Source organism: Adelges cooleyi, unplaced genomic scaffold (genome assembly GCF_023614345.1).
Source record: "Adelges cooleyi isolate 19-005CV unplaced genomic scaffold, UGA_ACOO_1.1 ACOO_flye_CR_arks_rails_tigmint_CR_PRNA_592, whole genome shotgun sequence".
In the NCBI taxonomy this organism is placed as follows: domain Eukaryota; kingdom Metazoa; phylum Arthropoda; class Insecta; order Hemiptera; family Adelgidae; genus Adelges; species Adelges cooleyi.
Window position 1 is genome coordinate 121,759 of NW_026096288.1, and position 22,942 is coordinate 144,700.

Sequence of the window (22,942 nt, forward strand, 5' to 3'; positions counted from 1 at the left end):
CGTTAATAATCGTCAAATTGTATACACATATTATCAGTGTTGGCATTAATGGGAGGCGGTTTTTTTTAGGGGCGACGTTTTGCGGTGTTAGGCCGTGAACAAATAAATAATTGTTTTTAATTATTTTTTTTTATTGTAATTATTTAAGTATCGGACAATTCATTGTTTCGCTTTTTTTATGTGTATTAAACGAACGGATACATTCGGTTAAACAATAAGCGATTTTGAAACGTTTGTGTCCGGCCTCGGGTTTTAACCAAATGAGCCTGAGTTAAAGACTCGTTAGATTTCAGTTTTGACTATTTACTAAAAATTTTAATATATTTATTCTTAAAATAAAACTTAAACGCATCATTTTGCACATTTATTGCTCGTTACAAATTAGACATAACACACAAAATATACATAGTTTTATTAAAAAGTCAATAAAAGTTGTTTTAAATAATGGAATTATATTTGTGTTCAGGTCGGATCAGGTAAGCAACCCATATTTGAATGCCTAAAATAAAACCAATTATTATTATTATGATACAGTATAACATGCTATGCAAGCATTGTAAGTGTACAGTTAATATTAACCAGCGACATGTTATACAAATAAAAATAAATAAATAATAACAAATATAAAACTCCTAAAAAAAAACCTTACCTTATTTAATCTCCGTGAGTATCTTCTGCTTCCACTAAAACATAAATATATAAATTAGTGAGTGTATTGCAAACCGATCTGTTCGTGAAACGTCTTAGTCAACATTAGACCTCGTGGGTTGTAATGTTTTTACTGTTGAGTAATAAATTATCAATGATATTTTCCTATAATTAGGCGTATAATTTTTAAAGAGATTATGACGTTTTGTTCGTTTATATAGTTTACTATTGCTATATATTGCTGTTTATTTATATCATCAAATAAGTACCTGTGAGTTTGTCTTCAATATAATCGCGCATTTTCTTTATTGAATCTAACAAATCTTCCCATGCTGCAAAAACAAATCGTTTAAACGCGAAACAAATAGGTACTATTGAATTGCTTAATATTAAAAATGACAGTCAAATTTTATGTGTTTATTTAATTTGTGCAAAAAGAGTTTGTTTGCCAATATTTTGTTAATTATTATTTACTGTTAACTACGTACGTGTAGGTGGAACATCTTCTTTTCCACCTTGAAGGACTCCGTCTACGAAGTCTAAATACGTATTAAAACATTGTTAAGACGTTTAAATAGTGCACTTTGTAAGTGCACGTTACCTATTGTTATATATTTTTTATCATTGGTATCCCTACACGTTAATTATCATTATTTTTCTATTTATAGACATCATTAAATAAGTACCTGAATAAACAGGACCATGGATTTTGTCTGAAAGAAAATTGTATGCATCCTTCAATGCATCCAGTAGATCTTTATATGCTGTTACTGCAATATCTAGTCGTTTAAACGAGAAATATTACTATTAAATTTTATGAAAAATGATGATCAAATATAAAATTGTGTTGTTTTACAATAACTGTAAAAATTATTGGTATTTTTTTTTGGCAGAGGTTCATTGACGAGGTTACAATATAACATTGTACAAAGAAATATGGAAAAATACAATTCTTGCAGCTCGTAGTAAAAAAAGTATCAAAGTCTAAGTTTTAAAAAAAAATATATTTTATTTTAGCACACTAAACTTTACTCCTTTGATTCATAGTTTTGTTTTGTTTATTATTTATAAGTAACTTCAAAGTTTGGCATTTTAATGAAAAGTGCTGTACAAAAGAGCCAAAAACTTCTTAGGGCTTGAACCAAAAACTGGAATTTGTATATCACTTACCTATATTGCAATTTTTAGTAAAACGCCAAACTTTAAAGTAACTTTATACAAAACAAATTTATGAATCAAACATGTGTAGTTAGTTGTGTCAGAATATACATTTTTTTAAAAGTTTTGAACTTGAGCCAGCATAAAAATTAATGAATGTATAAAATTTTGAATTTTTTTCCAAGTTTTAGCTACTTAAAAATTATAAAAAAGTTGTTTAGATATATTATAAAAAAGAACACTTAAATTACAATTGTTCAGTGAAAATTCTATTTCGATATTATAATTATTTATTAAGTAGCTCGGTCGTGAACTTAGGTGTTTTTACAATAAATTTAAAGAATATAATCCAAAAAAATGTTTTTTTTTCCTTTTTTCGATTTTACGGAACTATTTGAATAGGATAATATGAGTTTGAGGTATTTAGAAAATCCACTTGCACACACATCAGATGATTTGGCATAGAATAACCCATGTACAGTAGGTAACTAAAACTTATACTTGCCTTTTGCGATTGAAAGTTTTGAACTCTCGCCATCTATAATTCAACAAATTGTACAATTAAGACACCTAGTAAAGGGCAGTGTGGGGAAATAGCGGAAATCGAAATATCTTTGGAACTAAAAATGTTGTTATTTATTGAATTGAAAGTTCCAGATTTTTAAAACTATGAACCCTTTTTTAAAAAAATTGCAAGTGACTGCCATTACACGTACAGCGGGGTAAAACCAGTCACCAAAAATATTACATGCAAAATGATAGGAAATTATAAAAGTTTCTAAAAATAATAATTTTTTCCATTAATTTCGAGATCAGTTCTTTATTGCGCTTGATATTATTTATATTTAAATAAAAAATTAATAAGTTCTGCCGGCAAAAAATTGCAATATACTAAGTGTATATTAAATCTCAAGTTAATCAATCCGAAGTAGCTTTCAAAATGCAAAATTTAACGGTTTTCCAGTCTTTACCGGCATCGGGACAAAAGTTGGTAAAAAACACTGAGCAAAACGTTTAACGTGCAGTTAACTTACCATTTGGAGGTGGCTGGCTTTGTGCGACTAAATATTAAAAAAAAAAATAATATAATTCATACATTTAGTGTGGGCGTTGGAATGATGTATGGTTGCATTGAAATAATAAAATGTCATCAATATGGCAATTTGTTGGATAAGTTTAAGTCTTTCTAAATTGTACTAAAAACATGAAACTTGTACATCACTTACTAAAATGTATATTGAACACCTGGTAAAAGTTTTGTAACTTGTTTTCACTAGAAGTTGTAAGAACTTGAATAAAAATTTGTTATGTGTAGTTCTAAAATACGAAATTTGAAAAATTCAAGTTCATACAACTTGTAGTGAAAATAAGTTTCCATTACCAGACTTTTACCAGATGTTTTACATACATATAAGTAAGTGCTGTACAAATTTCAAAATTGTATATCCTCCCTAAAACGCAATAAGCTTATAAATATTGCAACTCTTAGTAAAACGCCAAACTTTAAAGTTATTTTTACATCATAAAAACAAATATGATGAAAAGAGTGTAGTTAGACGCGTTAGACTAAAAAATTTTTTTTTTTTTAATTTTAAACTTGAGTCAGCATAAAAACGAATGAAATGTATAAAATTTTGAATTTTTTTACAATTTTAAGGTACTTAAAAATTAGAAAAAAAATGGTTTAGGGATGCTATGAAAAAAAAACACTTAAATTATAACTGTTCAGTGAAAATTCAAAATTATAATTATTTATTAAGTAACTCGGTGGTGAACTTTGTTGTTTTTACAATAAATTTAAAGAATCGTCCAAATCCAAAAAAATGTTTTACAATTGTTTTTTCGATTTTTTGGAACTATTTGCATAGGATATATGAGTTTACTTTTGCTTTATATTGCTGTTTATTTATATCATCAAATAAGTACCTGTATAAACGAGTTTATCTTCAATACAAACGCGCATTTTCTTTATTGAATCTAACAAATTTTCCCATGCTGCAAACACAAATCGTTTAAACGCGAAACACATAGGTACTATTGAATTGTTCAATATTAAAAATCACAGTCAAATTTAAATCATGTGCCGCAATAACTGTAAAAATGTATTCTAGGTATTTTTTTTTTCTGGTAAGTTACTCTTGTGGACATTTTTCGAGCTTCCCTTTGTAATTTTATATATAATTATGTGTTTATTTTATTTGCCTATATCTTGTTAATTATTATTTGCTGTTAACTACGTACGTGTAGGTGCATCATCTTCTATTCCATCTTGAAGGACTCTGCGATCGACGCCTAAAAAACGTATTAAAATATTGTTAAGACGTTTAAAAAGCCCACTCAGTAAGTGCAAGTTACCTATTGTTATATTTTTTTTATCATTTGTACCCCTACACGTTATTTATCATTATTTTTCTATTTATTAATATCATTAAATAAGTACCTGAATAATCAGAACCATGGATTTTGTCTGAAAGAAAATTGTATACTTTCTCCATGGCATCCAGTAGTTCTTTATATGCGGTTACTGCAATACCTAATCGTTTAAACGAGAAATATTACTATTAAATTTTATTAAAAATGATGATCAAATATAAAATTGTGTTGTTTTACAATAATTGAAAAATTGATTGGTATTTTTTTTTGGCAGAGGTACATTGACGAGGTTACAATATAACATTGTACAAAGAAATATGGAAAAATACAATTCGTGCATCTCGTAGTAAAAATAAGTATCAAGGTCAAAGATTTAAAAAAAAAAAGTATTTTATTTTAGCACACCAAACTTTACTCCTTTGATTCATAATTTTGTTTTGTTTATTATTTATAAGTAACTTCAAAGTTTGGCATTTTAATGAAAGTGCTGTACAAAAGAGCCAATAACTTCTTAGGGCTTGAACCAGAAACTCTGGAATTTGTACATCACATACCTATATGTACTTATATTGCAATTTTTAGTAAAACGCCAAACTTTAAAGTTACTTTATACAAAAAAAAGAAATGTATGAATCAAATATGTGTAGTTGTAACATGTGTAAGTCGTGTCAGAATGTAGATTTTTTTTTAAATTTTGAACTTGAGTCAGCATAAAAATTAATGAATGTATAAAATTTTGAATTTTTTCCCAAGTTTTAGCTACATAAAAATTATAAAAAAGTTGTTTAGATATATTATAAAAAGAACACTTAAATTATAATTGTTCAATGAAAATTCTATTTCGATATTATAATTATTGTTTAAGTAACTCGGTCGTGAACTTAGGTGTTTTTACAATAAATTTTAAGAATTTAGTATCGCCTAAATCCAAAAAAAGATTTTTTTTTTCCTTTTTTCGATTTTACGGAACTATTTGAATAGGATATAATATGAGTTTGAGGTATTTCGGAAATCCACATGAACACACATCAGATGATTTGGCATAGAATAACCCATGTACAGTAGGTAATTAAAACTTATACTTGCCTTTTGCGATTGAAAGTTTTGAACTCTCGCCATCTATAATTCAACAAATTGTACAATTGAGACACCTAGTAAAGGGCAGTGTGGGGAAATAGCGGAAATCGAAATATCTTTGGAACTTAAAATGTTGTTAAAAATTCAACTGAAAGTTTCAGATTTTTAAAGCTATGAATCCTTTTTTTTAAAAATTGCAAGCGACTGCCATTACACGTACAGCGGGGTAAAATCAGTCACCAAAAATATTACATGCAAAATGATGGGAGATAATAAAAGTTTCTAAAAATCATAATTTTTTCCATTAATTTCGAGATCAGTTCTGTATTGCAATTTGTTATTGTTTATATTTAAAAAAAAATTGCCCAGGCCTGTCGGTAAGAAATTGCAATATACTAAGTGTATATTAAATTTCAAGTTAATCAATCCGAAAAAGCTTTCAAAATGCAAAATTTCACGGTTTTCCAGTCTTTACCGCCATCGGGACAAAAAGTTTGTATAAAAACACTATGCAAAATGTATAACGTGCCGTTAATTGTAGCTTACCATTTGGAGGTGGCTGGCTTTGTGCGACTAAATAAAAAAAAAAATTAACAATATATTTTATACATTTAGTGTTGGCGATGGAATGATGTATGAGTGCATTGAAATAATAATATGTCATCATAATGGCAATTTGTTGAATAATTTTAAGTCTTTCTAAATTGAACTGAAAACTATAGAATTTATACATTACTTACTGGTAAAAGTTTTGAAACTTAATTTTACTAGGAGTTGTAAGAACTTGAATAAAAATATGTTATGTGTAGTTCTAAAATACGAAATTCGAAAAATTCAGTTCATACAACTTGTAGTGAAAATATGTTTGCATTACCAAACTTTTACCAGATGTTTTACATACATATTAGTAAGTGCTGAACAAATTTCAAAATTTTATACCCGCCCTAAAACGTTATAAGCTTATAAATAATGCAACTTTTAGTAAAACGCCAAACTTTAAAGTTACTTTTACATCATAAAAAAAAAATATGATCAAAAGAGTGTAGTTAGTCGTGTTAGGATAAAATATATACATATTTTTTTTATTTGAAACTTGATTCAGCATAAAAACGAATGAAATGTACACAATTTTGAATTTTTTTTACAATTTTAAGCTATTTAAAAATTAGAAAAAAAAATTGTTTAGGGATGATATGAAAAAAATAACTGTTCAGTGAAAATTCTATTTCGATGTTATAATTATTTTATATTTATTAAGTAATACGGTCGTGAACTTAAGGTGTTTTTACAATAAATTTAAAGAATATAGCATCGCCCAAATCCAAAAATTTGTTTACAATTTTTTTTTCTTTTCGATTTTTTGGAACTGTTTGCATAGGATATATGAGTTTGAGGCATTAGACACGTTAAAAATCAATAAACAAAAACACTACACTGTAATACAAATACTATTCAGCTGCGTATCAAAGTTGTATCGTTAAAAAATACATTTCAAGTAGTCACCTAATAAAGGGCAAGGAGGGGAAATGGCAGAAATGGAAATATTTTTGGACTAAAGGCCTAAAAATGCTGTTATTTATTGAATTGAAAGTTTTAGATTTCAAAACCAAAAACCCTTTTTTTTTTTAAATTGCAATCGACTGCCATTACGCATACAACGGGGTAAAACAAGTCACCAAAAATATTATATGCAAAATGACAGGAAATAATAAATGTTTCTAAAATTAACAATATAAATTCATACTCGCATAATACATTTAGTGTTGGCGATGGAATGATGTATATGGATGCATTGAAATAATAAAATTCCATCGATATGGCATTTTGTTGGATACGTTTAAGTCTTAACCGAGAATGAAGTGTTGTAAAAGTACAAACACAAATAATTACTTACCCAACGATATTCCCAGGATAATGGCAATTATAAAAACATTTGTGATTTTTTGCATCTTGTAATTATTACAAACGGTTGTTAATCTAATAGTTGCGTAAAAACACTGTTAAGTCGTTCGATAAAGAACTGAGAAAAACGCACGGCGGAAAAATAAAATGTATTCATACGTGCCGTGACGGTGTATGGTTGACAGTGTCTGTTTTTTTTAAACATATCTACAAGGCCCTGTAAAAAAAAATTGACATTATTCATACGTAGGCGAATAGCAGTATAATATTTTCGCAATGTACATTGTTTTAACAAGTGTTTTTCTCGGTTCTTGGGTACTACACCGAATGGGCGATTGTTTTTGTCGTTGTACTCCTAATTACAATTTTACCAAGACCTAGTTTCTTATTCTTATTTTACTACATGTAACCGTTTTGCAAATAAACTGTAGACATTTTTGCTCTGCATCGGTGCTAAAATCCTAACTGTTTCACTTATTCCATCTTTGAACCACGATGAAAACATTTGGTTGGAGTGTTCAATTCTATAAAAGTTTTATCAATTGTAAAAACGCCCATTGTTTGTGTTCCTCTCAATTTCAAAATATTTAAAGCGACGGCACATTTTTATAGTCGGTGGATAATTTTCAAAAAATTAGTTGTCTCGTTTTAGATCAATAAGTCCACCAAGGATCCCACGGGTTTATAAGACAATGTAGAGATTATTTTAATTGTTAGAAAGTAAGGTTTTTGAATAATTTTGCACATCCGCGTGCGATATTCAAAAGTCAAACCAAACTCAATGTTTACATATAAAAAAAAATGTTTACATAAATCCAATGTTTGCCTATACTGAGCTTGCGTTACAATAATGTGCACCTAACGTTGAGAAATACCTACGTGGGATTTAAATTTTCATGGCCCACTTGACTTATTAGCTATTTTCTAAAATCATGAAAAAAACCACTTATGTGAAACATTTTTGGTTTTTATCCGTACAATGGTGTTTTAATGCCATTGCAATTTATTCTCCCTTCGGTAAGAGGATTTAGGGAGGGGTGATATGCTCCCCAGGGGAGGGTAGAAAGGTAAATAGAAATAATCGACGTTTTGTAGTATAATAATCGTAAGCAAGACTGTTTATTATGAAATACATTACATTCGCTTAGGTTATTTCAATATATTAACAATAGCAGTTGGTAATTTCAATGAGTTGTCCATATTTTAAATGCTTGATGTGTTTCGTCATAACCGAGTGGCAAGTGAACGCTTTTTTACATTTCACTCGATTGAAGTATGCTTGCCATGCTTGGCTCCCAAACAGCAGTGAGAATATATGTATCGTTGTTTACAGCAGTTAGGACACAATTATAAGCATCGTCCAACTTGACATTTTTTATAATACGTGCACTGGGCTGATTCATACTCAAGAGCATTCCTTTCAAACGACATATCATGATCGGCAAAGCAAAATGTGCATCTGTTTCAACTTAAAACAAAATGAAAACATTTCATTTGGTAAATTGTCAAATGGTTACAACTTTTATTTATAGTGCAAGACATAACTAAAACCCGTGCAAAACACATTTTGTAGAAAAATATAACAATATACAAGGTGTTCGTACTGTACAGCCATGTTACTTTTAGTCGAAATGATATAAAATACATTAAAAAAAAATGTAGTTTGTTTTATAGTTAATTTGACTACTATTTCTTATTAATTACATCAATGATGCTTAATAAATGCCTAACCGTTTAAGTTTTAAAACTTGATAGTGCTCCAAAAAATACTTATAGAAAAACAATAAAATTGTAATTGATTTTCCAGAAAATGAGTGTCTAACGTTCTAACCTAATCATACTGCACAAATGAATCACCCTGTATACACGCAAAAAAGTCAAACCGTTACAACTCTACATATTATTATATGGATATTTACTAGTGGCGATTATAGCTTGCAGGGCTACATTAATTCTCGAGATTCGATCTTTTCCAAGGTCTATCCAACCAATAGCTGCTAAAAATCGAAAATTACATTGGTAATAGCATATAATTACTAAATATACAAAAACAAATTAGTTGCTCATATATTATTATACTTTCAATTTCTAAGAGTCGCAATTTGGTGCGCTATCTGCCAAAAGTATTGATAGCCTAAGAAAGTAATCTTCGGGTACTCGAAACTCAAATAACTTATACTTATTACACATTCAAATTTTGAAATTAACATTGGACAAATGAGAAGCTAATGTTTTAGGGCTTGACCAGTGTTTGATCGTACAAGATTTGTCAACGAATGCTTTTTTGTAAGTTAAACCTGTTTTTTTTTATCAGTATTCGAAATAGATACTTCGGTAAAACTATTCGACTTTTAAAGTTGTGTATGAAAAAATCTGTATTCACCCATTTGAATAATTACTACATTTAAGTTATTAGAAGTGATGTATTCAAAGTTCAGAACGTTTGTGCTGTGCCATGAAAAGTTGGCTCTTGTACTTTGTACGATTGAAGAGTCTTAATTTAAGCCTGTTATATTATAGATTTATACAAAACGGTGCTGTATTGTTTAAAGGACTGTTTTGTACGTCAAATAAATGTGTTTTTACTTGGGTTTTCAACAACCGGCACAGGGGTAGCTGTAACAAATGTATAAAGCGATTATAGAGTAAAGAAAAAACAGATTTTTATGTATAATTAACGTTTAACTGTCACAATAAAACTTATATTACTTAGACCAATTAATCATTGTAAAATATTGCTTAAAACTAAATAAGTATGAATTTTGAAAATTGTTCGCGAAAAACGTTATATTTTATACTTACATGTGACGTACATTATTTCTATTCGTAAATCAGTCTCGTATCTTATCAATTCTAACATGTATAAAAAAAAAAGAAATACTTTTTAATGTTTGTCTATATTTTTTATGATTAATGTCATAATATGCACATAATGTATAATATAGGACTCTGTGTAAACTATTGTAACTATTAATTACAATAAAAGTGGTATATCTACAAATTGTATGATAGAAATTAGTAGACATGTGTATGATTAATCTCAGGGTATATACAGGGTGTCCCACGAAGATTCGACAAACAAAATATCATTTATTCTAGTGAAAAAAGTAAAACAGATGCAAGCGATACAAATCGTGGTGTTTAAATCGCAAATGAGAATAAATCAATTAAAAAAAAAATCTTGAAAATATTCACAAGAACAAAATTTAATTCATTTGTAGAATCATTGTTGGAGACTCTGTACCTATATATAATGTATATATATATATATATATATACATTATATATAGGTATATATATATATATATATATATATATATAAGTATAAGACTTACTTGGTATGATACGATAATTTACAGATGCTAAAATCAAAACAAAAATATTTTATACTTAAGTATTACGAGACAAATATGTGGAATTAAATCCATAAATTGTAAGGAATATTGTTACTTGGCGCAGCTACCATATAAGCAATTTTCTCTGAAATAACATAAATTTATTTTTATTTATTTTTCATTCTTTTATAAATTGTAACAGAATAATTTTTAAAAAAATACTGTGCGTGGTATTACAGATAAAGTAAACTTCTTTTGGAGTTACATTGCTCAAAATATTAATTTGTCGATACCAATACGGTGCGTTACCCATTTTATATATTTTATTATTTTAAAATCTATGATAGCTTGCCTACCAACCCCCATATTAATAGTTGTAATTAAATCACCCTTAAATCACTACCTGTTTTAAGAAGTTTTATACTTAAGAAATATCCCATTAAAATGTATAGTAAATCTATATTAAGATGTATTTATCACACTGACCATTTAGTATACAAATAAATGGTCGATGCAATTTTTATACCACTTTCTAGTATTCATTTCGACTAACTAACTAATCAATTCTATTTGTATTATTATACAATTATTATTACCCATCTGAAAATGTCCAAAAATCATACATCTAATCACGTCCGGCAATCTATCTAAAATAAAGAAATAAAGGGTCAATGTACAAAATAAGATTCAAGTACAATCGTTACAGATACAGGGTGATCCACTTATAGTGAACCACTTAATATCTCATGGGGTTAAAAAAAAAAAAATTTTTCTTATTTTTTTTATACAATGTGATCTCAATTTTTCACAATTTTTTTTGTGTTTTTAACCCCCTTCTAACTTTATATTTTTGATAGCAACATACGAAACTTAAATGTTAACGTTTATATATTATTAACTTTTCAAATTGAGAATAATGTACTTAAAATTTTGACTGGTCGATAATCCAGTTTCGGATAACTGTTTTAAAGTTAGGATGGGAGGGGAAGTGCGGTTGGGAAATGACTGGTTCACGATAAGTGGATCACCCTGTATATAAAATTTAAGAATAAGAGTACACAGTCATTTAGAGGCGACATTTTAAATTGATGCTACTTGTATGTTATCTTAAGTAGTCACTACCTATTAAAAGCCGAGTGTGCTGTAAGTAAATTATAAAAACGTCTGTATTTACACAGCGCTTAGAAAGAAAAACTTTAATTTTGATTTTTTTTTTATCATTTGATAGTCCAACAAACATGACAAAACAATTGGTTTTCAGTGTATTAACTTTAGATACATCTTACCTCCTACGAGCTCGATGTGTTTGTCTGTCATAATTATTAAAACATATACACATTAAAACATTGGAACTTTTTAAGTTATTTTATATTTCTATATATACGAAAAAAATGTCTACTCACTTGTAACGGCAAACTCTTTCTTATAATCCGCTGTAAAAAAAAAAAAAACAAAACGTGAAATATTGGTTTGGTTTTAATTTGTTCACAGCCTCGAGTATATAAGATAAGTACTCGTATACTTGGTACGTGTAAAAATAAAAATAAATTACCATAGGTAACTGCCAAAACATGTTCAAATGCCAACGATATTAAAAAACAAAAAATGTTCATTTTGATCTACAAACAATAATAAAAACAAAAGCTTTTTACGTGGACGTGTTGTGGCCTAAAAAACTATAAAAAGCGTACTTACAACCATTGAAGTCGAATAGTATTACTTAGTTAAAATATTGAAATAACAAAAATTTAAAAGACAATATGATCAATTCGATAGGCTAATTAAACTATCTGTTTTAAAATGATTTTCTCGCGATTTATCGATGGCTTTTATGCTGACCGAAATAGTAAAATATTAGTGTTGTTTTTTCAGTTGGAACATGCAAATATATTATTTTATCATGATTCATATCATGTGTACATAGCGGATTTGTTAGTTTTCCTCTGAGTTATTGCTTTAGCAATCACTTGTACAAACAAATGCTTGCATTAGGAAATTTTAATTATTTTATTGCACATGGCATTTTAGGCTTTATTTTAAGGTGCAGTAGACTTTACAAATATTATGCGAACCTGAGAAATAAGTAATCGATAGGTATTGTTTTTTATAATATAAATTTTACCGATGTGGAGTTACAACACAAACAATTATCTCAGAAGTCTTTGTTTATTTTTTTTTTTTATGGTTTAAAGCCAAAAAAAAGGAGGAAATTAAATTTTAGTCGAAGACTGTAAATTTCTAGGTTGCTGTTTTGTTAGTAGTGACTCAACAAATACCGTTGATACGACATTGCCTATTGTTACTATGGCATCTAACCTAATCAAACTTAACCAAAACGGATAATAAAGCTATGTACAGTTTTAAACATATATTATTTCGATATTTTTAATAAAAAAAAAGTGCCACAAATGGAGTGAAGAATAAGAGATTGCAGCTATAGGGAGGGGAGGGGAAGGAGAGGTTATTTTTTAAATTCATATGATCAGGTTATAATGTTATTATAACATTTGGTTTTATTGTTTAGTAATATGATTTTGGTTGTATTAAACATTTGTATCGTATTCCATTATTACATCAAACACATTTTAAGTATGCCAACTAGTTTTAGTAAAATTTATTTCAGACATCAGTTAAAGTAGACGCAGCTGCGACAAATAACAAATATTGTTAGTTTTTTTTTATGGTACATTTTTTCTATACTCCAAGTGTCATTATTTTATTTATTTATTTTTAAAACTATAATATTTGTTTTCTATTGCACTACTTACTACGAGAAAATTACACGATTGTGTGTGTTTTTTAAATTAATTTTTAATATAGTCTTAATAAACCTAAAACTATTGTTTTTAAATAATCTTTACAAAAACAATAATTTTTTCTTATCGATTAATTATAAATTCAATATTGAGTTTATATTTAGTTCTATAATTATCCATTAAGGTTCAGCTCGACAAACTTCATAAGCGTAACAAATCTCTGAGTATAGATTAAGTTTTATATAGGTAGTTTAGATAAGATATTTGAATGAGTCAAGTGAAGTTATTTGTAAAAATATTTGTTTTTTTAGAGAATCTTGTTGTATAGAAGTAATTTTTTTTTAAATGCCTGAGGTTTGTTTCAAAATTAAAGGTTAATAATATAAAATTATTTCAAAATTTAAGTTTAAAAAAGTATTAGTAACAAACTATGAGTAATATAAAAGTGACATTATTTAAATTGGTTGGTTTTATTTGGTTTGGCGAAACATTGTAAAAACTCTATTTATATAAGTTCTAGCGTCTAGCGGGCTTGAAAACTAAATGTTAACTTTTTTTTTACAAAAAAATAAACTTGGTGTGCTAAGTCCTCCCTTCTCTAAGTCGTTAAATGGATCAGCCGGTATAAAATCAAATAAAATCTATATATTATTATGGTAAAGAGCAACAAATCTGTGGTAAGCGTGAGAAATACTTTTTATTATAAAATACAGCAACATTCGATTTGGTTATTTTAATATATTATTAATAGCACTTTAAAATTTCAACAAGTTGAGAAATTATTTTTCACATTTAACACGAAAAAAGTATTGTTGCCAGTCTTGGTTCCCAAAAAGGACTAAGTGTGCACGAACTGTTGTTTATAGAAGTTAGGACACAAAAACCGGCATTGTCAAGTTTAGCATTTTTTATATATGCAGTTGGCCTATCTATACTCAAGATCAATCCTTTGAAACGACATACCTTTTTAGCCATAGTAAATAATCCCTCTCTATCAACTAAAAAAATAAAAACATCATTTTTAGTAATTTGTCAAATTAAGCTTAATGGTAGCTACCATTTTATTTATTGTGCAAGAAACAAGTAACAACTAAAATATATGCATAACAAATAATACAATATATGGCCTGTATGAGACCTTATGGGAAAAAAATTAATTACACCAAGGAATCTTTATAAATGTTGTAATGAACGAATTACAACGTTGACTGTATTAACCATAAATTTCAGTAATACAGCAGAAGCATTTATAAAAAAAGGCATTGTCATTTTGTTCAATAAAACTCAATAGAGGATATTGTGTTAAATTATTTGTTATTGGTGACTACATTTGTTATATAGTATACGCATTTATACTCCAGTAGTCTTTATTCTATATTCTTGATTTATTAGCTATGCGTTATTAACTATTAAGTCATAAAAATAATAAATGTTTTATCAATAGTTTAAAAATGTTACATTCATTTTTTATCAGAAAAATCACTGTTTAGTCTACCACTAAGGCATAGATAACCTTGTGATCGATAGACGAGGGTCTCAATTTAAAATTGTATTAAAACAGCAAAATTTAACATTAATTGAGAAAAATATTATTATTAAAATATTAAAATATTATTATTTTTTAGAAATTATTATTGAAATAAATATATTTTAATAATATATGTATTTGTGTTTGTATTGTGTTTGGGTATTAAAAATTTCATAGCTTGCTTTTTTAGTTTTTATCAAATAATAATATTTTATGTTTTTTTCATCAAGAAACAGTAAATTAATGAGATGGTGGGGTGACTTTTGAAACTTAAACAGTAACGTTTACATTTCATTAGTTTGTCAATATGATTATGGCTTATTTCTCAATCATTTAGACTAGACCAAAGATAAGAGGTTGATAATAGAAGTACAAAAATAACAAATGTGCACAAAAGTACAAATTTTCAAACACACCCATGTTCCTATGTTTAGTAATATAAATATTTATTAAAAGAAAAACTGCAAAGTTGAAAATTATTTTCCGAGAAAATAAGTGACTTACTTTTTCACCAAACCTAAATAAACTAATGGAAAATCATTACAACTATAAATGGATATTTACTATTTTCGATTAGAGTTGCCATAGCTACTTTAACTCTTGATCTTCTATCATTTCCAAGTTGTGACCAACTAATATCTTCAAAATATTTAAAATATCTATGTTAATAACACATATTAACTAAAAATAAAAAACAAATTAGTTGTTCATAGTGACGTTATACAAACCAACAATGGTCGATGAGAAGCTAAAGTTTATGGGTTCGACCAGTGTTTGATCGTACAGGATTTATCAACGAATGCTTTTTTTGTTTGTGTTAGTTTAACCAGTTTTTTATCAGTATTCGAAATAGATACTTAAGTAAAACTATTTAATTTTTTCAAGTTGTATATAAAAAAAAACTGTATATACCCTTTTGAGCAATTACTAACTTTCAAGTTCTTAGCAGTGATGTTTTCAAAGTTTAGAACGTTTGTCCTATGACATGAAAAGTTGGCTTTTGCACTTTGAACGATTGAAGGGTCTTAATTTAAGTCTGTTATATTATAGATTTATACAAAACAATACTAGGTATATTGTTTAAAGGACTGTTTTGTACATCAAATAAATGTGTGATTACTTAGGTTTTCAACATCCGGCACAGGGATAGCTGTAACAAAAGTATAAAATAATTATAGAGTAAACAAAAACCAGATTTTTTTTATATAATTAAGGTTTAATTGTCACAATAAAACTTATATTACTTAGAGTTTAGACCAATTAATTAATGTAAAAAAATGGTTCTAAATTTTAAAACATGTTCTCGAAAAATGTTAACTGTATAAGTACATACACGTGACCATAGCTATTTCTTTTTGCAAATCAGTCTGGTATTTTATGCATTCTAAAACAAAAAAATGGAATATATTTTAATGTTTACCTATATATTTTTGTATTCATGTCATATGTGCATAATTTATATATGTCTCTGTGTAAACATTATAACTTTTAAATACAACATGAGTGGTTACTTGCTATGGAACGAGAATGTGCTAATTCTGAAATTAAAAACGAAAATATTTTATTCTTAATAATTATTATGAGGTAACTATGACATATTGTTATTTGTTACCCGGTGCGGCTAACATATAAGCAATTTTCTCTGAAATAACAATAAATTCAATTTATAAATTTACAGTATTAGGGATTTTTGTTTTATGATTACCCATCGGTGCACGTCCAAAAATAATATTTCTTATAACGTCTGGCAATCTATCTGGAATATACCGATAATGGATTGAGAACTATTGAGTGTACAAAATAGGTTTCCAGTAAAACTAGCCTTTAGTATATCGATTTTAAATTCATCTTAGTATCTTACCTCCTGCAAGGTCGATGTGTTTGTCTGTCATTAATTATTAAAATATGTAAGTATTAAAACATTGAAACTTTAAAACTTGTCGAGTTGTTTTGAATGTAAAATATTTTTACTCACTTGTAACGGCAATTGCGTTCTTATATTCCTCTAAAAAAAAAAAAAAAACATTAAATTGTTAGTTCTTTTTTTTAGCTTTTAACGTGCTCAAGTGTTGAAGACAAACTAGGCACGTGTAAAAATGTAAAAATTACCAGTAATATCAGCCAAAACATTAACAAAGGCAAATGATATTATGAAACAAAAAAATTTAATTTTCATCTGCAAATAATAATAAACATAAAAGTCATTTGTATTGAGTATGTCGCCAATAAGCAATGCCAATGAGCATTTATGATGCATTTGAGATGCATTTATGCAATTCAGTAGTAATTCTTTGTGGTCGTTAGCTTTTATTTATAGTGATTTACTAGATTAAATGTATAATTTTTTTTTTGAAAAACCATAAAACAAAGTTTTTTAGAGCAAATTTTATACTATTTTATAATCTCACTCTAGATCTACCTTCAGTATATCATACTTAAATTGCTTAATCTGCACCTAAAGAACAAATAAATACTATGTTTCCACCCCTTTAAAGGAAAAACGTTATAATGTACTTTTAGTGTGTCTAAGTATATTCATAATACTATTTCTGAAAAATAATTTGAATCGGTACAACATTTGTGTAGTATTAATAACATTATTTATAATTAACTAAAACGACCTAGTGGTTAAAGATTTTTCGCAAATTCTTGTAAAAACTCATCATAAAAAATGTATTAAAGTTGTACTTACAATCATTAAAGTCGAATCGTGTTACTTTTTAAAAATATTGAAATAACACAAATTTAAAAGACAATACGATCAATTTGATTGGCTTATTAAACTGTCTATTTTAAAATGATTTCCTTACGACTCGTCGATGGCTTTTATGTCGACCGAAACAATAAAATATTAGTGTTGTTTTTTCAGTTGGCATATGCAAATATATTTCATAATGATTCATATAATATATACATAGTGGAGTTTCAGCTTTCATTTGAGTTATTGCTTTAATGCGTCACGTCTATTAATATTAGAGAAATGTAATAAGAAAATAATGAATGGAGATAAGAGATCAGAGATAAAGGACTAGAGATAAGCGAAGATATTAGATTATGTAATCAGATATGAGATTAATAATGGAAGTACAAAATTACCAAAAATCCCGGAGTTCTATATTTCTATATTAAGACATATCCTAGTTCCTTTGTACTACCCTGCAGCGGAGGTACTAATTTCAGTCTACTGATACATTATTTTTACATTTAGGTCCATGCCTGCGCACACTAACGTTTTTATTAATATGTTTTTGACACGAATATGTCCTATGGCACAAGGCGGTGAAGAGATTATAATATGAATGTGATGAGAACAAGATAATTTCTGGGTAATTGAATTCTTTTGTTTATCCCTCCTTAAAAATACTGTACCTGATTCAAACCATTTTTTTAAAATTTTGTTTACTAACAGTCTAGACGGTGCTGCGGTATACACGTTTTACAATAATTGATATATTACCTTTTTTTTTAAAAAATAACATTAATAAACTGATTTATAATGTAATTATGTAGTTATAATTAAAAAATAGTATGAGGGGAGATTTGCACAGTTTTAGCTTTGATAATTCATTACATAAATTAATATGATTACTATAAATTTAACTACTCAAGCAATCAGAAGCTGGGTATGGTATAGATATACCTACAACCTACATGTTACCAACACTTTTTTACCTGCGCATAGAATTTACAAAAAATAATATATGAAATTATTTATATTTAAATAAGTACTGAATAGTTTTTAAAAGTATCTTAACGAGAGGGCAAATATTAGATATTGTAATGGTTATCTAATAATAACCTCTTTTATGGAATTGTTTTATTTTAATTAAATTCTAGTTGGGTCCAAGCCTTCAATTGCATAGGCAATGCTTAAATTTGAGCTTGGACAATTGCTTTGAAATTTATAATTTTGCTGTTCCCTTAACTCTTAACTATTAATCTATTCCTTGTTCGAATCAGTATTCTGATGGAACGGTTCCTCTATATTATTTTAATGTTATTTAATGGTATTTGAAACTGATTTTTTTGCCCTCTTGTAAAGTTGAGAAAAATTATATATGAAGTGTTGCATCTCAAGCGACGACATACTAAAACAAGGTAAATAATCGGTTGTTTGATAAAATAATGTACAATAATAGAAATGAAAATATTTTCAAAAAAAAAACCACACACTGTATTTATTTTTCAAGAAAATTAATCTCTTACGTTAAATGGATCAACCGGTATACAATAATATAGATTTTGTATATTATATTTGTAAGTAAAACTTTTTATTGTAAAATACATTAACATTCGCTTTGGTTATTTCAATATATTAACAATAGTAGATCATAATTTCAATGAGTTATCCATATTATAATTGCTTGGTCTGATTTATTATAACCGAGATGCAAGTAAACACTTCTTACGTTTAACTTGAGTGAAGTATACTTTCCATACTTGGGTCCCAAACAGAATTGTGTATGTAAATATTTTCGTCTATGTCAGTTAGGACACATTTACCATCATCGTCAAGTATAACTTTTTTAATATATGCATTGGGATTTTGTATACTCAAGAGCAATCCTTTGAGACGACACATCTTGACGGCTATACGAAAAATTGCATCTAATTCAACTTGAAAAAAAAAAACAATTATTTTGTAATAATTCGTCAAATTTAGATCAATAATTTTGTTTATCGTGCAAGGCCTATTTAGTTAGGCACATGTGTACAAAATATATAATACACAGGGTGGTCGTATCGTACAGCTATGTTCTTCTAGTTGATAATTTGTATATAGGTAAACACGGCTGGACACCAAACATAACATAACTTCTTATTCGTCGAAATTGTATAAAATACATTTAAAAAAAAAAACCTTACTTTGTGTATAATATTAATTTTACTACTATTTATTATTAATTAATTAAACATCAATAATACTTTATAACAAAAGCATTAAAGAAAAAAAACCAATTGTCATTTGAAATGAAGTTTTGCCTTGTTCAATAAAATTCAGTAGAAGATTTTGTAGATATTGTTGATTTTAATTAATACTAAGTTTAAAGAGGTATTTTAAATGTGTACCGTTTATGTTTCAATAACTGATAGTGCTTTGGAAAATACTGATTATAAAATAAACGTATTTGATATACTTGAAATATTACAGAGTAATATAAATACAAACTGTAGAAAAACTACAAAATTGTAACTGTTTTCCAAGAAATTGTATGTCTAACGTTCTAACCTAACCTAGCCTATTTAAGTAAATAGATCACCCTGTGTATATAACATGTAAAAAAGTGAAATCATTAAAACTCTGAATGTATACTTACATCTTGCGATTATGGCTTGCAGAGCTAGTTTAACTCTTGATCTTCTATCAACTCCAAGTTGTGACCAACTAATATCTTCAAAAAAATACTGTGTAATTAGCAAACATTAATTAAAAATAAAAAACAAATTAGTTTTTAGCAGTAATGTTTTCAAAGTTTAGAACGTTTGTGCTATGACCCGAAAAGTTGTTTCTTGTGCTTTGTGCGGTTGAAGAGTTTGTTATTTAAGCATGTTATATTATAGTGTTATACAAAACGGTGCTTTATTGTTTATAGGGCTGTTTTTAATGTCGTATTAATGCGTGATTACTTAGGTTTACAGCATCGGGCACAGGCTGAGCTGTAACAAAAACATGAAAAAAATTATAGAGTAAAAAATAACCCGGTTTGGATATTTAAATAAGGTAAAACTGCTTAAATATAACTAAGATTACTCAGACCGATTAATCAATATAAAATATGGTACAAATATTTGAATAATATTACAAACAATTCACAAAACTTTAATCGAAAAAACGTATTATAACGTTATGACTTGTACCTAGTCGAATTTTTATCGTTATTGTTTGGAATTAAGTACTAAATTTGAAAATTGTTAAATTTTACACTTACACGTGACTTTAAGTATTTCATTTTGCATAGCTTTCTGGTAATTTTTGCATTCTAAAACATAAAAACCCAATTATATTTTAATGTATAGAAATGTATAGACAAGTGTATGATTAATCTCAATACTTGTATAAACTAATATAATTACTAATAAACACAACAATGGTGATTACTTGTTAGGCAGCAAGATATTATATTTTCTAAAACCAAAACGAAAATATTTTATTCTTAATTCTTATGACACAACTATGTGGAATTACATCCATAAACTGTAAGCAATATTGTTACCTGGTGCAGCTAACATAAGAGCAATTTTTTCTGAAATAACAATAACATAAGTAGATAAATGTATAATAGTGAATTTTTAAACAATAGCAAGTTAAGCAACAAAGAAAAAAATCCGGCCATAGTGGGGACGGGGAGGTCACAGGTTTGCAGGAATTTTTAATTTTGAAAGTGATAAAATCATTATAAAAAGCGTTTATTTGAAAGTGAGTACTGTTTTTTTTTTTTTGCAAAAAACAAGTGGCGTGCACAATATTATATTATACTCCAATGAACGGGATGTCCATATTATGAATATAGGGGTCTATATATTTATTATATTATGTAGTATTATGATATTATATTGTCATTCCTACAGCTTTGACTGATTTTGATAAGCGAGACTAAAAATCAACCAGCCCATTGTTCTTTGCAATTTTTATACCATTTTCTAGTATTATTTATGACTGACTAACTCGCCGTTAATTTTTTATTATTTTAGAATTATACTTACCCATCGCTGTAATTTTAAATATAATATTTCCAATTACATCCGGCAATCTATCTAGAATAAACGAATAATTGGTCGAGATACATGATAACATTCAAGTACAATCGTAATAGAAATATAAAACTTAAAAATAAGAGTACACCACGATTTGGCAAATAATAGTCGCTAACTATTATTAGCCAAGTGTGCTCTAAGTAAATAATAAAAACGTCTGTATTTTCACAGTGTTTAGAACACTGCGGTACTTAACATTTTGAACTATTTCAATCTGAACGGATTGTACAAAACTTTAATTTTAATTTTATTTATTTTTTGATCATTTATTATCATACAAAAATGATAAAACAACTGACTTTCAGTATATAAATTTTAAATAAATCTTACCTCCTGCAAGCTCGATGTGTCTATCTGTCGTTAATTATTAAAATGTCATGTAGATGTTAAAATAATAAAACTTATTATGTTATTTTGTATGCAAGAAATGTTTACTCACTGGTGATGGCCACCTCTTTCTTATACTCCGCTGTAAAAAAAAAATCGTTAAACATCGGTTTTGTAATGGAGTATACCAGGTATACTAAGTAGGCGTAAAGATGAAAAAATAACCGTAGGTAACTGCCAAAACTTCTTGAAGGGCAAATGATATTAAGAAACAAAAAAAGTTGATTTTTATCTGAAAATAATAATAAACAAATGCGAATTTGAATTTTTAGTTAATTTAAAATGTGTTTTTAAATGATAACTTTTTAACCATTTTAACCATATTATGTTATACTACCTATTGTTATATATTATGATTTTATAACTTTCATTCCTCATGGTTTTACACTACAGCCAAAAAATAAAATAGTATGCTCACACCGCTTAAAGGGGAAAAGAACCAAGAACTAATTTTAGGTGTGCGACTAAGTATATTGATAATACCGTGTCTAAAGAATATTCCAAACCAATTATTTGAAACTAATTCGATAATTTAGCTAGACTTTGAAGGGAAAAACGGTGAACATTAAAAATTGTAGATCCCATGAAGTAACTTTCAGGTTTGCTTCTTGATTTATTGACTTGCAAAATTATGAATAATAATTTATACATATTGATTATAATAAATTAGGTCGACATAGCGGTATGAAAAGCGTACTTACAATCATTGCAGTCGAATTGTGTTACTTTTTTAAAATATCGAAACAATACAAATTTAAAATACAATATGATCAATTTGACGATCGGCTTTTTAAACTATCAGTTTGAAATTGATTTTATTGGGCTTTTCATGTCCACCGAAACAGTAAAATACTAGTATGTTTTTCCAATTGGTATATGCAAATACATTTTATCATGACTTACTTCATACGTACATAGCAGAGTTTTGGCTTTCATTTGAGTTATTGCTTTTACAATCACTTGTGTAAATTAACGTTTGCATTCAACGGTTTTAATTGCTTTATTATACATGATACATGTGC

General features: G+C 27.5%; 3 protein-coding genes and 2 long non-coding RNA genes across 6 annotated transcripts; all 5 read right to left on the reverse strand.

The window, feature by feature from the left end:
* Positions 1-354: 354 nt before the first annotated feature.
* Positions 355-7,333, reverse strand: LOC126844010 (uncharacterized). The gene is made up of 12 exons (XM_050581851.1): positions 7,151-7,333; positions 5,803-5,829; positions 5,266-5,298; positions 4,247-4,339; positions 3,733-3,801; positions 2,841-2,867; positions 2,312-2,344; positions 1,335-1,427; positions 1,137-1,187; positions 918-980; positions 650-683; positions 355-499 (listed from the first exon to the last, which is right to left on the reverse strand). The coding sequence occupies exons 1-11, from the start codon at positions 7,203-7,205 to the stop codon at positions 655-657; spliced, it is 573 nt and encodes a 190-aa protein (XP_050437808.1). The 5' UTR covers positions 7,206-7,333; the 3' UTR covers positions 355-499; positions 650-654.
* Positions 7,334-8,358: 1,025 nt separating this feature from the next.
* LOC126844018 (uncharacterized) lies at positions 8,359-9,781 on the reverse strand. Its single transcript, XR_007686516.1, has 3 exons — positions 9,745-9,781; positions 9,078-9,155; positions 8,359-8,626 (listed from the first exon to the last, which is right to left on the reverse strand). It is a non-coding gene; the product is annotated as an uncharacterized LOC126844018 (long non-coding RNA).
* Positions 9,782-14,041: 4,260 nt separating this feature from the next.
* On the reverse strand, positions 14,042-16,669 carry LOC126844015 (uncharacterized). The gene is made up of 7 exons (XM_050581858.1): positions 16,639-16,669; positions 16,390-16,419; positions 16,289-16,315; positions 16,111-16,161; positions 15,898-15,927; positions 15,342-15,416; positions 14,042-14,247 (listed from the first exon to the last, which is right to left on the reverse strand). Exons 1-7 carry the CDS (start codon positions 16,667-16,669, stop codon positions 14,042-14,044), a joined length of 450 nt encoding a protein of 149 aa, XP_050437815.1.
* A 2,395-nt stretch (positions 16,670-19,064) lies between these two features.
* Positions 19,065-21,583, reverse strand: LOC126844011 (uncharacterized). Of its 2 annotated transcripts, none has more exons than XM_050581853.1 (7): positions 21,483-21,583; positions 20,993-21,022; positions 20,878-20,904; positions 20,708-20,758; positions 20,406-20,435; positions 20,096-20,170; positions 19,065-19,367 (listed from the first exon to the last, which is right to left on the reverse strand). In XM_050581853.1, exons 1-7 carry the CDS (start codon positions 21,571-21,573, stop codon positions 19,189-19,191), a joined length of 483 nt encoding a protein of 160 aa, XP_050437810.1. In that variant the 5' UTR covers positions 21,574-21,583; the 3' UTR covers positions 19,065-19,188. The 2 variants fall into 2 exon arrangements, with proteins under 2 accessions (XP_050437810.1, XP_050437809.1); XM_050581852.1 differs by having other exon boundaries at positions 19,065-19,394; positions 21,483-21,580.
* A 389-nt stretch (positions 21,584-21,972) lies between these two features.
* LOC126844019 (uncharacterized) lies at positions 21,973-22,700 on the reverse strand. The gene is made up of 3 exons (XR_007686517.1): positions 22,622-22,700; positions 22,086-22,152; positions 21,973-22,002 (listed from the first exon to the last, which is right to left on the reverse strand). It is a non-coding gene; the product is annotated as an uncharacterized LOC126844019 (long non-coding RNA).
* Between the last annotated feature and the right edge of the window lie 242 nt (positions 22,701-22,942).

What these genes read in the sequence shown, in the direction of transcription:
- LOC126844015 (XM_050581858.1), bottom strand. Translation starts at nt 16,669, where the DNA reads ATGACAGACAAACACATCGACCTTGCAGGAG. An exon ending in GCCGGATGTTGAAAACCTAA is followed by an intron (nt 15,417 to 15,897) that starts GTAATCACACAT and finishes AATATTTTGAAG; the next exon opens with ATATTAGTTGGTCACAACTT. An exon ending in GGCAACTCTAATCGAAAATA is followed by an intron (nt 14,248 to 15,341) that starts GTAAATATCCAT and finishes TTATTTTTTTAG; the next exon opens with TTGATAGAGAGGGATTATTT.
- LOC126844010 (XM_050581851.1), bottom strand. Translation starts at nt 7,205, where the DNA reads ATGCAAAAAATCACAAATGTTTTTATAATTGCCATTATCCTGGGAATA. An exon ending in AAGCCAGCCACCTCCAAATG is followed by an intron (nt 5,299 to 5,802) that starts GTAAGCTACAAT and finishes GTTGAATTATAG; the next exon opens with ATGGCGAGAGTTCAAAACTT. An exon ending in AAAACTTTCAATCGCAAAAG is followed by an intron (nt 4,340 to 5,265) that starts GCAAGTATAAGT and finishes TTAAACGATTAG; the next exon opens with GTATTGCAGTAACCGCATAT.
- LOC126844011 (XM_050581852.1), bottom strand. Translation starts at nt 21,573, where the DNA reads ATGTTATCATGTATCTCGACCAATTATTCGTTTATTCTAGATAGATTG. An exon ending in TCTTATGTTAGCTGCACCAG is followed by an intron (nt 20,905 to 20,992) that starts GTAACAATATTG and finishes TTTTGGTTTTAG; the next exon opens with AAAATATAATATCTTGCTGC. An exon ending in GCAAGCCATAATCGCAAGAT is followed by an intron (nt 19,395 to 20,095) that starts GTAAGTATACAT and finishes TTTTTTTTCAAG; the next exon opens with TTGAATTAGATGCAATTTTT.